The sequence below is a fragment of the Barbus barbus genome (genome assembly GCF_936440315.1).
Source record: "Barbus barbus genome assembly, chromosome: 41".
Classification (NCBI taxonomy): domain Eukaryota; kingdom Metazoa; phylum Chordata; class Actinopteri; order Cypriniformes; family Cyprinidae; genus Barbus; species Barbus barbus.
Window position 1 is genome coordinate 8105036 of NC_136719.1, and position 15333 is coordinate 8120368.

Genomic DNA, 15333 nt, shown 5'->3' on the forward strand with positions numbered 1-15333 from the left:
ATATAATAAAACAAAACAAGAGCAACAAAAGTAAAACAAAACAACAAAACAAAAACAACAATACAAAATAAAGAAATGCAACAAATCTAAAAAAATAACAACAAAAACTAAACAAAACAAAACACAAACAAACAAAAAACAAACGGCCTGGTCAAGATGAAGCGAAAATAAAAGTATCTTGCCCACAAAAACTTTAAGACTAAATACAGCTGAATTTAAAACTGCCTAATTTATTTTCGCCTAATTTATAATCAGAAAATGCAAGTAAATTATTGAGCAATAACTCTACGCTATTGATAAATGAATCAAAGAAATCAAATTGAATCATTGAAATGAACCATCCATACAAACCAATATACTATGAATCAGACTTTTCAGTGCTAGTTGAGAGAGATGAAAATCTAGAAGGTTATGTAGCATACAGTGTGACATAATTCTGTCATGCTACACCACTGCTGAAAAAAAGCTTATTACTGTATTTTAATAATAAAAAAATACTGAAAACTAAAATTAAATAGCTAGCGCTACTATTTAGGGTTACTTTCTAACAGCGATCATATGGAGCTTCTGTGATGTGCTCTGAATACTGCATTCAGGTAATGGTGGATAGTTATTTTCTGTTCATTGTAATCATCAAATAACAAATGACAGTCTTCTCTTCCTCTGACTACATGGATGACCTTTGGTCTGGAGATTGATCAAATGCTGAGGTAGCCAATGGTGACATTTACAAAATGGTAACACCTCAGCTCATTAAGAGTGCAGCCTCACACGCCGAGATCGTGTTCACTATCTCTCAGAGTGATGAAACAAGCTCTGTTGTACATGACATTAATATAGCACAGAACTACTCTGAACCTTACAACAACTGAGACAAACCTAAACCAGAGCTCTGGAAATACACATGTAGAATCCTAAACAACATAATACTGAGAAAGGCAATAGAAAGTCATTGTGTCATTGTGCTACAAATATGTTAAAATATTTATGTGCTTAATAAAAATACCCCACAACTGTACTTTTGGTATACTGAACTGGTATACAAGTACATCTCAAAAAATTTGAATATCGTGAAAAAGGTCAATATTTTTTGGCACTCATCTCAGAAAGTGAAACTCATATATTATATAGGTTCATTACACATAGAGTGAAATATTTCAAGCCTTTATTACTTGAAACTTTGATGATTATGGCATACAGATAATAAAAAAAACAAAATTCAGTGTCTTAGAAAATTAGAATATTACATAAGATCAATAAAAAAAAGGATATTTTAAATAGAAATGTCAGGCTTCTGAAAAGTATCAGAATCAGAAAGAGCTTTATTGCCAAGTGTGTTTGAACACACAAGGAATTTGTCTTGGTGTTATGAGCTTCCAGTACAGAAAGTACAAACATAGTGCAGACAACATATAATTAAGGTGATAAAGAACACTAATGAAGAGAATATACAATAATTAAGAATAACAATAGTAATAAAAATAAAAATATACAGAAAAGAGACATGACCATAGACAGAACTGTGAATGTGCATGTGTCCTATGTACAGATGAGGGTTTGATGGTTATTTACAGATGTACAGTACCGGGGTGTGTTATGTGTTGTTCAGGTGGGATACGGCCTGGGGGAAAAAACTGTTCTTGTGTCTGGCTGTTCTGGTGCTCAGTGATCTGTAGCGCCGGCCAGAGGGCAACAGTACAAAGAGAGAGTGAGCTGGGTGTGAGGGGTCCAGAGTGACTTTCTTAGCCCTTTTCCTCACTCTGGAGGTGTAAAGTTCTTGGAGGCTGGGCAGAGGGGCACCGATAATCCTCTCAGCAGTCCTAACTGTGCGTTGTAGTCTTCTGATGTCTGTTTTGGTAGCTGAACCAAACCAAACAGTTATAGAAGAACATAGGACAGACTCGATGATTGCAGAGTAGAACTGTTTCAGCAGCTCCTGAGGCAGGTTGAACTTCCTTAGCTGGCGGAGGAAATACAGCTTCTGCTGGGCCTTTTTCGCAGTCAATGTGATTGTCCCACTTCAGGTCCTGGGAGATGGTGGTGCCCAGGAATCTGAATGACTCTACTGAAGTCACAGTGCTGTTCATGATGGTGAGTGGGGGGAGAGCAGGGGGGTTTCTCCTGAAGTCCACTATCATCTCCACAGTTTTGAGCGTGTTCAGCTCCAGGTTGTTAAGACTGCACCAGACAGCCAGCTGCTCAACTTCCTGTCTGTAAGCAGACTCGTCACCGTCCTTGATGAGGCCTATGACTGTAGTGTCGTCCGCAAACTTCAGGAGCTTGACAGAGGGGTCCTTTGATGTGCAGTCATTCGTGTAGAGGGAGAAGAGCAGTGGGGAGAGAACGCAACCCTGAGGGGCGCCAGTGCTGATGGTGAGAGTCCTGGATGTGAGTTTGCCCAGCCTCACTAGCTGCTGCCTGTCTGTCAGGAAGCTGGTGATCCACTGACAGATGGAGGAGGGCACAGAGAGCTGTCTCAGTTTGTCTGAGAGAAGGTCAGGTATGATGGTATTGAAGGCCGAGGTGAAGTCCACAAATAAGATCCTTGCATAATTCCCAGGTTTGTCGAGGTGTTGCAGGATGTAATGCAGTCCCATATTGACAGCGTCATCCACAGACCTGTTTGCTCTATAGGCAAACTGAAGAGGATCCAGCAAGGGTCTAGTGATGTCCTTCAGGTAGGCCAGGACCAGTCTCTCAAGTGACTTCATGACCACAGACGTGAGTGCGACAGGTCTGTAGTCATTAAGTCCAGTGATTTTGGGCTTTTTGGGGACGGGAATGATGGTGGAGCGTTTGAAGCAGCAGGGAACTTCACACAGCTCCAGAGATCTGTTGAAGATTTGTGTAAAGATGGGGGCCAATTGGTCAGCACAGACTTTTAGACAGGCAGGTGAAATACCGTCTGGTCCTGAAGCTTTCCTAGATTTCTGTTTTCTGAAGACCCGGTTCACATCCTCTACACAGACTTTAAACGCAGGTAGAATGGTGGGGGAGGGAGTAAGGGGGGTTGCAGGGGGTGAAGGTGAATGTGTGAAGTGCAGATCAGAGCGGGTGCTGGGTGTCAGTCTGGCCTTTTCAAATCTGCAGTAAAACACATTGAGATCGTCAGCCAGTTGTTGATTCTCCACAGACTGTGGGGGTGGTGACTTGTACATGGTGATGTTCCTCAGACCAGTCCATACCGACGCCGGATCGTTGGCTGAAAGTTCTTTTTTCAGCTTCTCAGAGTAGTTCTTTTTAGCCACTCTGATCTCCTTTGTTAGTCTGTTCCTGGCCTGGTTATACAAGATTTTATCCCCACTTCTGTAAGCGTCCTCTTTGGCCTGACGAAGCTGTTTGAGTTTCCCAGTAAACCACGGTTTATCATTATTGAATGATAAGAATGTCCTGGTGGGGATGCATATATCCTCACAGAAACTGATATATGATGTTACAGTCTCTGTGAGTTCATTCAGATCGGTGGCAGCGGCTTCAAAAACACTCCAATCAGTGAGGTCAAAACAAGCTTTTAAATCTTGCTCCGCTTCATTAGTCCATCTCTTAACAGTTCTTAATACAGGCTTAGAAGATTTGAGTTTTTGCCTATAGGTCGGTATGAGATGAACCAAACAGTGATCAGAGAGCCCCAGAGCTGCCCGTGGGACAGAGTGATATGCATCTTTAATTATTGTGTAACAATGATCCAATATATTACTGTCTCTGGTGGGACATGTAACGTGCTGTCTGTATTTTGGCAGTTCACGGGAGAGATTTGCTTTATTAAAATCTCCAAGAATGATTAAGAAAGAGTCCGGGTACCTTTGCTCTGTTTCAGATATTTGTTCAGCCAGCTGTTGCATCGCGGCGCTCACGCACGCGTCCGGAGGCACGTACACATTCACGAGAATGAAGGAGGAAAACTCTCGGGGTGAATAGAACGGCTTACAGTTTATGAAGAAGGCCTCCAAATTAGGAGAACACATCTTCTTCAGAGTTGTTACATCACCAACACCAACCTTCATTTATGTAGAAACATAGTCCACCACCTCTCGTTTTCCCCGTTAGCTCCGTGATGCGGTCTGATCTGAACAGCTGATATCCCGGCAAATGAAGCATGTTATCCGGGATGTTTTCACTCAGCCAGGTTTCAGTGAAGCACAATGCAGCAGAGTTTGAAAAGTCCTTATTTGTGTGGGTGAGGAGAAGTAGTTCATCCATTTTGTTAGGAAGGGATCGGAGATTCGCTAGATGAATGCTTGGGAGCGCAGTTCGGAAGCCGCGTTCGCGGAGTTTAACCAGCGCGCCGGCGCGCTTCCCTCTTTTCCGTCTGAGCGCGCGTTTGGCTAGGACCGCTGCCCCTCCGACCAAAACATCCAACAAAGCGTCTGAATAATCAAAAACCGGAAAAAAATTGTCCGGTGTGTGTTGCCTTATGTCCAGTAGTTCGTCTCTGGTAAAACTGACAGTAAAAGAATGACTAAACACAGAACAAACAAACAAAAACAACAAAAGTACGGGAGCGTTCCACACCACAGCAGCCATACTCGGCGCCATCTTGAGTCAACTATGTTCATTTCTATGCACTCAATACTTGGTTGGGCCTCCTTTCGCATGAATTACTGCATCAATGCGGTGTGGCATGGAGGCAATCAGCCTGTGGCACTGCTCAGGTGTAATAGAAGCCCAGGCTGCTTTGATAGCGGCCTTCAGGTCATCTGCATTGTTGGGTCTGGTGTCTCTCATCTTCCTCTTGACAATACCATAGATTGAACCAGATTCTCTATGGGGTTCAGGTCAGGCGAGTTTGCTGGCCAATCAAGCGCAGTAACACCATGGTCATTGAACCAGCTTTTGGTACCTTTGGCAGTGTGGGCAGGTGTCAAGTCCTGCTGGAAAATGAAATCAGCATCTCCATAAAGCTTGTCAGCAGAAGGAAGCATGAAGTGCTCTAAAATGTCCTGGTAGATGGCTGCGTTGACTGTGGACTTCAGAAAACACAGTGAACCAACACCAGCAGATGACATGGCAGCCCAAATCATCACTGACTGTGGAAACTTCACAATGGACTTCAAGCAACATGGATTCTGTGCCTCTCCACTCTTCCTCCAGACACTGCGACATTGATTTCCAAATTAAATGCTAAATTTGCTTTCATCTGAAAAGAGGACTTTGGGCCACTGAGCAACAGTCCAGTTCTTTTTCTCCACAGCCCAGGTAAGATGCTTCTGACGTTGTCTCTGGTTCAGAAGTGGCTTGGTAGCCCTTTTCCTGAAGACGTCTGAGCGTGGTGACTCTTGATGCACTGACTCCAGCTTCAGTCCACTCCTTGTGAAGCTCTCCCAAGTGTTTGAATCAGCTTTGCTTGACAGTATTCTCAAGCTTGCGGTCATCCCTGTTGCTTGTGCACCTTTTCCTACCCAACTTTGCATTTAATATGCTTTGATACAGCACTCTGGCGTCTGTAAACAGCCACACTTTCAGTAATGACCCTCTGTGACTTACCCTCTTTGTGGAGGGCGTCAATGTTTGTCTTCTGGATCATTGCCAAGTCAGCAGTCTTCCCCATTATTGTGGTTTCAAAGAACAAGAGATACCCAAAATTTATACTGTAGGGATGGTCATTCATTGAAACTCAAATGTAAATATTCTAATATTTTGAGATACTGATTTTTGATTTTCATCAAAATTAAAACAAAAAAAAACTTTTGAAATGTTTTACTTTACATGTAATGAATCTAAAATATATGAAAGTTTCACTTTTTGAAATAAGTTACAAGAAAAAATGTACTTTTTCACGATATTCAAATTTTTTGAGATGTGCCTGTACTTAAAGTCTGCTAAATTGGAACAACTAATTTTGAACTTAATGCACTTTAATTGAGCGGAAGTAGTGCTGAATCCACCTTAAGATATACTGAAGTAAATGAGATGGTCCTGAAGTGGAACTTTTGCAAGTATACTTCAGGTAAACTTTAAATATCTTATTATATATTATACAAAGATCATACAATTCTAATCAACAGAGACATTAAAACACATTTTTGGTTTAGTATTTAAAAATGTGCAATGTGCACATATAGTACTCCAAATAAAGTTTAATTATAATTTTTATATCAGTAAGTCTCGAGCGATATGTCAGTAAATATGTTAATAGTTTAGTTTGATTATACTTATTATGACATAAATGTATTTAATATATTACTTTAATTTATGCTCAGTTTGATGTAGTTCTGTTATTGTTAACTAAAGAACATTAGAATATTATAGAAATGGTTTTCATAACTTGAAATAAAGTAAAATATTAAATACTTAAAAAAATAAAAAATAGACATGTTACATTGGTAACCATCAGTAATAAGTTCAACAACTAAGATTACTAAAACTAAACTGAAATAAAATACAACGACAAAACACATAACAAGAAAAAAAAAAAAAAAAGGAGAAAGTTTAAAGCTAATGTCTCGGTTACGTATGTAACCCTCGTTCCCTGAAGGAGGGAACAGAGACGTCACGTCGGATGATCGACGAAATTGGGATCTTGCCAGAGAGACCAATCCACTTCGAGTGTAACTAAATGAACCAATGGACATTGGCATGCGGTAATTCGCATCCAGCTGCCGCTGATCACAGCGTGAGTATAAGAGACAGCAGGTGCACCACATTAATTCATGCTTTCACTGAGGAGCCGAGCCGGTGACCCGGCAGCTCAGTGACTGTGGCGACGGGACGTGACGTCTCTGTTCCCTCCTTCAGGGAATGAGGGTTACATACGTAACCAAGATGTTCCCTTTCAGTCTGTCACTCCGAGTCACGTCGGATGACTGACAAAATTGGGATCCCTACCAAAGTGCACCAGGAGCTGCCCCTTCAAGTGCCCTTGTGTAGGTCTCCTGATCCTTCCTATAAGGCAAACGATAGGATCGGGCTCTACACAGAGAAGGTCAACTACTGTTGTTCCTTGAGCAACCCAAACAGTAGGACTTTGGGAACACTGGGAAGTGTGCCCTTCCGCTTGGAAGAGGAACACTGCAGAGCCACCACCTCCCAGAGGGGGTTAAGTGTCATTTAGACATGTGAAGTAACCCTGTATGGCCCTATTGCATATGGAAGTCTCTGAGATGGCTTAGGCTGCATCATTAGAGACGGCAGAACTTGGTCTGCCATGGGAAACACGGCTCTAATAAGCATACCGTGGAATACACATATGGGATCCCAGCAGGGTCTCTCATATGGGCACTAGCCTCACACCAGATTTCAAGAATTCATTGGCTGAAAGGCCTGGCGCCGGACGCTCCGCCACGTCCGGATGCCGGAGTGCTGGAGGACTCAACAGGGTTTGCCTGGTTAACCATCTGGGGTCTGAGGGTGTTTTGGGGGCCTGGAGAAGTTTTGACATGCCCTGACATTTGTGCTTTTTTCAGTTGCTTATAAATATATAAATGGCTAAAGTCTAATAACACTTTAAACAGCACAAACTGGGCTACAATAATATGTTAGCAGCATTTATTTAATTGATTTTGTTTTGGAGAAAGAAACGTTTATGCGTGGTTAGTGAAAAACAAACATTTTGAAGTCACTGAAATAAGGCCATAAAAAACATACAGAACAGATTTGTTCACAAAACTTCTGAGAACTGGATCTTGTAGCCTAGAATTTTTGCTTCAAAATAATGTGAAAATCGTCTTTGCCCTCAGAAAACAACATATTGATTTAAATTTTCTAAGTCACGTTTTGAGTAAAAAGGGTCTATGCGAGAAGGCGTCAACCTTCACATTCACACCTGAGAAGACAAAGGCCCGCATAATGAGCTTCATAATGAGCTTCATAATGAGCCATTTAGTCAAATATGTGACTGAGAAGGAAGAGTTACAAGAAATAATATGAGGACAAAATAAATTTAAATGTTTTTTTGTAGTTTATTAAGAATATATTATATTAAGAATATATATTATAATATATATATATCACACAAAATAACTTGAGATTCACTTTTGAGGGCAGTTAAACTGTTTATTAGGATCAATCAAAGCTGTCTTTCAAAGCTGACTTTTTAGCATCATTACTCCAGTCACATCATCCTTCAGAAATCATTCTAATATTCTGATTTGGTGCTAAAAAAAAAAAAGATTTATTATTATTATTATGTTGAAAAGTTTTTTTTTTTTTTAAGATTTTTTTTTTTTGATTAATAGAAAGGTCAGAAGAACAGCCTTGTTTGTAACACGATACATGTCTTTATCATCACTTGTGTGCTAAATAAAATTTTTGAACCTAGTATTTTCATAGTGTATATTGTTTATGTGCTCTGAAGGAAAAACAAAACAAAACAAAAAAAAACACATTTTGAAATGTGTCTGGGTTATTTCTCTCAGCAAATCTTCCTGAAACAGAAAGTAGCCGGGATGAACTTGTTTGTTTGCGCGGAGGCGATGTGGGCGTTTACATTCGCACGCGCCTCACGTGGATGTTTGAATGGGAAAGGCACGAATGGCGCGTGGGCGTGACAGCGTTAGATATAACAATTTGAGACTCGTTAGAAAACTGGACATCGTGTTGGTTTCATACGTATTACTTTAACAACCCTTTGCAGTTTCAAATAATACCTTATTCTTATCTGTACGATCAAAACTCGTGGAGTATTTTTAGTTTGTTTTGCGTCATAAAGAAAAAACGAGACAGCCCGCACCGGTGCGGGCTTCGACCCCAGGGGGTTAAGGAACTCTCTGGAGAATTAGGTGTAAGGACGCCGCAAGCCGACTCTGAGCCGGGCCTCTCAGTGCCACTACCCGTTTGAGGTGAGAATATAGGAGGAAACCGGTTTGACATGTAGGCTATAAGACCTAGTGAACACCACGAGCCAGCACCCAGGATGATGCGACAACCCTAATGGAGTGAGCACGCAACCTGAGCAGGCAGGGCACACCTTGTGCTTCATAGGCCAAGGTGATGGCATCCACTATCCAGTGGGCCATCCTCTGCTTGGAGACAGCCTTCCCCTTCTGCTGTCCTCCGTAACAGACAAAGAGCTGTTCTGAGGTCCTGAAGCTCTGAGTTCTATCTAGTGCGCGTACAGGACAGAGCAAAGCTAGGGCTGGGTCTGCCTCCTCCAGGGGCAGTGCTTGCAGGTTCACTACCTGGTCCCGAAGGGAATTGTTATTTTGTTTTTTTGATTTGCATTTGCATTTGTAATTTGCTATTTTGTTTTCAGAATTGTGATTTGTTTTGCACTTCTTGGCCACCGTATAATTTAGCTTTTGTTTATTGTGAAATTAAGTTGTAAAAAGTTCTAATAAGTTCTTTAATATGTGCAATCTACTAGATTAAGTCATGTAGGGTGAATGTGAACCAAACAAGTACTCAAATTAGTTTTGATGTTGACATAATTAAAACTGTAGTTCTCAGCAGCATGCTTTAATGAGACTTAAATCAGAAGAAAACATGCTGAAATGAAGTCAAATTTTTTTGTGTTATTGAGAAAGATGAGAAGATGGAGATTAGTATTAATATTCAGTTATGTTGAGATTTAGATTTAGATTTCTTTCCATACTTCCTAAAACTGCTAACTTGGTCTTTCAGGTGCAATAAAGATAAAGCAAACTGCATCTCTCACCTCAAAGGACTCGAGCGGCTCTCCGTTCTTCAGCCACCTGTAGGATGGTTTGGGCTTGGCACTCGCCTTACACTCCCACAGCAGAGATTCATCAATGGCTTTCTGCACATCCTGAGGCTTCTCCACCAGATGAGGGGGTGCTGAGATCCATCAATAAACACACGACACACAGCGAGATATCAGCACCTCACAAAGCGCTGCTGATAAAAATGAATTTTCAACAGCTCCCTGAATCCCAGACACACTTAGAGTTGGTTATTGATTAGCCCCTGTTAGGAATCAGTAAACCAACCAAGCAGTTTATGAGCCAATTAATGAACAAATCCAGTTATTAATCAATCAACATGGCATTAGAATGAAGAAAAAAGCATAATACTGTATGAATAATTTACAAGGACATTTAGTAAACCGCATTCACACTGAGCTGAGGAGATTACAGCACTCAGCTCTCACTAAATGTGAATCAAATTTTATGGATCTTTAGCCTGTCTTTGGTATATTGCTTTAATATTTATATTGCTTTGAGGAACAACACACACCCTTCCCAAACATGCATTAGAAAAAGGTGCTAGAAAAAGTGCAAATGTTACAGTTTTAACCTTGATTACATATTTATACTTAGAGCTAAGACGATTATATTTTATTTTTTAAAATGGCTTGAAAACATATTAAAATGAGATTGATTCTCGTGGCTTCTGTGAAGGTCGGTGTGACTTGCATAGGCTTAATTTTTCTTATAAGACAGGAGAGAAAGGAGAATAAATCACACCGTAGTGGAAGCGTGGACAAAGTAGCATGCTTTATAGGTATCAGTCACACTGCTGGAGCTCATAATTTTGACTTCAGCCATTATGTTATAAACAACAGTGACCCATATTGATTGTTCCATAGCTCCAACAGCAGTGATAGATGGAAAATACAGTCTATGGGAGATTATGGATTTTCACCTGCCAAATAATTGCAATGACAAATAATTACAACATACAGGGATACTCATGAAAATCTGACATCCTGGTTATAAAACATCATGGGGTGATAAATTAAACATACAATATTGATCAGTGATAAACTCAAATATATAAGCATTCATAAAAGCTTAATGGTGCATATTGATTGTGTGTTTGTCAGATTATTGAAGGAATCAGTTGAATGTCCAATCTGATCTTTTCTATACAATGAAAGCGGTGGTCACCATTCTTTTACATTGCAAAGAAAAGGAACAGCTTGAACAAGGGGTATAATGATTAACTAGAACTAAAACCATTAAAAAAAATTCTTACTTATGAAAACACGTTAACTTTTTTTGTACAGCTAGTTGCCAAGACAACTTTTCTCATTTTTATTTATTTTAGGTTGAAGTACTAAATAACTCAAACGTATGGAAGCCTGCCACAGAATAAAAAATAAAAAAGGCAATTGTGACTTTTTATTTTACAATTTACTTTTTTTTTTTTTTCACAATTCTGAGTTTATGTCTCACAATAAAAACATGTTTCTAGTAATTCTAACAAAAAGTCAGAAATGCGAGATTAAAACGCTGATGAAAAATTGAGTTTGCGATTCTGATTTTATATCTTGATTTTTTTCAGGTTATATCTCACAATTCCCGCAAATCAATCAAGATGTAATCTCAGAATAGCAAGAAAAAAATCCTGAAATTTGAGATTAAAATACTACCAATTACCTTTTTATTTTTTATCTCTTTAAATTAGTCTTTATCTAAATATATACAGCAGGGGTGCCCAAACTCAGTCCTGGAGGGCCGGTGTCCTGCAGAGTTTAGCTCCAATTTGCCTCAACACACCTGCTGGGAAGTTTCTAGTATGCCTAGTAAGAGCTTGATTAGCTGCTTCAGGTGTGTTTGATTAGGGTTGGAGCTAAAGTCTGCAGGAGACCGGCCCTCCAGGACCGAGGTTGGGCACACCTGATATACAGTAGTGTTGTCAAAAATATCGATATTTCGATAAATATCGATACTGAAATATCTGAACGGTACCAATATTAATTTCCCGAAGTATCGATACACCGATACTAGCCGAGCTGTCACTTTCACTTCTCTCCAAAGGCGCGTGGACAAGCAGCACCACACGTGACCGCACTCGTCTCCTTCGCTCTGGTTAAATAGCACAAGTGAAGTGAATAGAAAGATGACTGCTCTGGTTGTTAAAGAACACAGCAGGAGCGCTATCTGTAGGGATCTATGATCTCCGCGATGCAGAGAACTCGCACAGAATCCAGTCATAAAAACGGAATTTACAGTTTAACGCGGAATGTCACGGAATTTGTCAAAGTTTGGATGAATTAATCAAAAGTAGGTCATTACACTTAAATCAAATCGTGATATGGACTAGTATCTGTAAATATTAAGCTGCAAAAGTGGATTTAAATATGAATCCTGCATGTTCTGCGCGTTTCTGTGTGAATGTGCTGCACGAGCGGTTGTGTTTACTAATGTGGCGCTCGCGGTGATTTCAGCGTCTGCCGTCTCAATGAGGACATAAATACATCAACAATATCTCCAGAACTGATCTGAAAGGCACTTTACCAGCATTTTACCATTTAATTTGAGTAAAACTAGCTTCATATCATACACACACAGAACTTTAAAAGTATTCACGGCAACCCGTCAAAATAAAAGTTCGGTTTAACAGCCTATTAAAGACCGTGTGCCAGAAATAGGCTATATTACTATTATTTAGTAGAATGTACATAATACTACTACTTACTACTACTGTTAATTTTTTTTAAAGAAATAATCACAAAATATTTTAATTTTAATAGTAAATCCCCTTCATTTGCCAAAAATGTAAATGTTTAATTTCATTAATTCAAATATAAATTAATTAAAATAGTTTTATGCCTTCATCTGATATCCAGTAAAATTTAAATACACAACATAGAATTTCTGAGGGGGAAAACACATTTCATAAGGCTACTGTAAGAATAAATAAAAATTGTTTGCATGCATTCAAATAATAGACATGCTAAAACACAGAATTTGGTAACAATAAACATAAGGTGAGAAAAAAATAAAACATTTCATACGGCCCTAAACGTGTCATTTTTGTTACACTTTTAATAAATTAAATGTTAAATTGTATAATTTTCATGATTTTAATGAATTAGACATGCTTTTAGATTAATAGCATTTAATTTGACCATAAAAAAAAGAGAGTCCAGAAAAATTAAAACGGAAAAAAAAGGAATCCAGAAAAATTAAAATGGAAAAAATTGAATGTAGAAAATTTTTTAACGGAATTTGGGGAACTATAAAACGGATTTCATTCCCTATATCTGGAAATATTTTGGTTATGAAGCAAATGAGAATATCAACAAATAGAACTTTGGATTTTAATTAGTACGTAAACGTTAGTTTCAATTAACATTTAACTAAGATTAATAAAAGATTAATAAATAAATCAACAAATGCAGTACCTCAAGAAATTTTTTTGTTCATGTAAGATATACCGCATGTTCTCGACTTGTTACATTTATCTTTAAATTAAAAAAATTACCCCCTTAATATTATGGCAGTTTTTTTCACCGTGGTATCGGAAATGGTATCGAGTATCGATATTTTTCAAGGTATCGCATCGAAGTTAGAAATTCCAGTATCGTGACAACACTAATATACAGTATATGTATTTAGGAACAAAAAAACTATAAAAAGTGACAAAAACAACAACATTTCTAATACTAACTAAAATGAAAAGAGAAAATATTAAAAATAAAATCTAAATACAATTACAGAATTTTTGATAGAATCTAAATAAAATTACACTGGCTTGAACATTCTGCTACAGTAAGTCTATCATTTTGTCCACACAAACAGCGCTCATACAGGTTTGGATGACTTTTAAATTTGGCTGAACTTTTCCTTCAAGAGAAAAGTACATTTATTTAATCTCTGAAATATTTCTGTCCTACCGTAGAAGGAGAGTCGCCCCTTCACTGTGTTTTTGCCTCTGGAGTTCTCAGCTGTGCATTCATATGGTCCTGCATCTTCCTGTTGGAAATAAGGGACCTCCAACACGCCACTGGATTTGCCAACATCCACTTTTCTGGGAAAAGGAACTTCATCTGTTCTTCTCCAGGTGATCACAGGTACTGGACTGAAAGCAAAATGTAAATTTGATTGTTTAATGAGCAATGTCTCCCTTTAAATAATAATAGTCTATATATAAACTGGAAGAGAAACCCAGTGTCTCAGTGATTGTTAGCATATGATATTGTGTAAGCAGGCTCAAGTATAAGTTTTTATATTTACTTTCCCAAAGCGAAGCACTCCACTTTGACTGTCAATCCTTTGGCAACAGCCAAAACTTCTGGAAATTGGACCTCAATTTTGGGTTCATATTCTCCCATAATGCCTGAAACAGAAAAAGAATGATATTTTCCTATTAAAACCCTATGTTTAGAACCACAAATTAGCCATTTTTATGAGCTGAATACATGGTAAGACCATCACCATCACTGCGGAGTACGAGTGATGTAGGAGGCCCCTGCACTCTGCTTTGGGTCACAGTGTTAGTCACGACACAGGTGTAGTTTCCCACGTCTGAGGGCTCCACTTTAGCGATGTACAGGTTGCCTGTTTTCTGTGACACAAAGCGCCGCATGTCTTGCTTCACGAATGAGGGATATTTGTTGAAGATCCAGGAAAAGGTCAACTCTGTCGAAAAGAGAAGAGGTGAGAGACTCTGTACTGCTCCACACGCTTTGAAGTTTTCAAAAACTTTGTGAATTTAATATTAATCCATTTCAGAAAAACAGTGATGTGAGTTAACAGAATCACACAACCTTGAGAATGGTTTTCATTGTATATGGTAAATTTGTAATTCTTTCAAAAAGGTTTCATTTGTTAATACTAGTTACATACAGATCTATCTATCTATCTATCTATCTATCTATCTATCTATCTATCTATCTATCTATCTATCTATCTATCTATCTATCTATCTATCTATCTATCTATCTATCTATCTATCTATCTATCTATCATATATTCATCCACTATCCATCCCTCTATCATCTATCACTATCCATCCGTCTATCTATCAGTCTTGCTAAAACTGCTCCAGAGAATCCGTACTGTAGACCCTGTCGAGCTCCTTCTTTCCCTCGGCAGCCAAACGTGGCGGAGCGTCCGGCACCAGACCCTCACTCGATGAATCCGTGAGAACTGGTAGAGGGCTGGGTTCCATATGTAGAGACCTATTTGGATTCCATATGTGTAAGTCCACGGTATAGCCTCCGAGCCTGTGTTTCCATGGCAGATGTTCTGCCATTTTCCAAGAGGCTACAATCACCTCTAATCTTCCATATGCACCTAAGCAGTTGTTCATATGCGTAAGTGCTTCTAAACCTCCTTCGGGAAGGTTGGGCTTCCGCAGCGTTCCTGTTCCAAGTAGAATGGGTATGTTTTCCCAGTGTTATCCAATCCATAGCACAGTAGTAGGGATCCCAATTCGTCTGTCACCCGACGTGACTCAGAGTGACCGACTGAAAGGGAACGTCTCGGTTACGTATGTAACCCTCCTTCCCTGTAGGAGGGAACGGAGACGTCACGTCCCATCGCCATGGCTGTTGTACCACCGCTGAGAGGCCGGGTCACCGGCTCGGCTTCTCAGCGAAAACCTGAATATGCGCTGCACCTGCTGTCTACTTATACTCATGCTGTGATCAGCGGCAGCTGGATGCAATAATCGCATGCCAATGTGCATTGGCTCGTTAGTTACACT

The 15333-nt window shown here is 39.4% G+C and overlaps 1 protein-coding gene across 1 annotated transcript in view; it reads right to left on the reverse strand.

The window, feature by feature from the left end:
• Window positions 1-15333, reverse strand: part of LOC306861052 (contactin-4-like) — an 86281-nt gene that overhangs the window by 30444 nt on the left and 40504 nt on the right. The window contains exons 6-9 of the mRNA XM_079403121.1: window positions 14061-14264; window positions 13860-13962; window positions 13520-13704; window positions 9593-9732 (exon numbers count right to left, since the gene is read on the reverse strand). Of these exons, the coding sequence (XP_079259247.1) occupies window positions 9593-9732; window positions 13520-13704; window positions 13860-13962; window positions 14061-14264 (632 nt within the window). The remainder of the gene's footprint in view (window positions 1-9592; window positions 9733-13519; window positions 13705-13859; window positions 13963-14060; window positions 14265-15333) is intronic.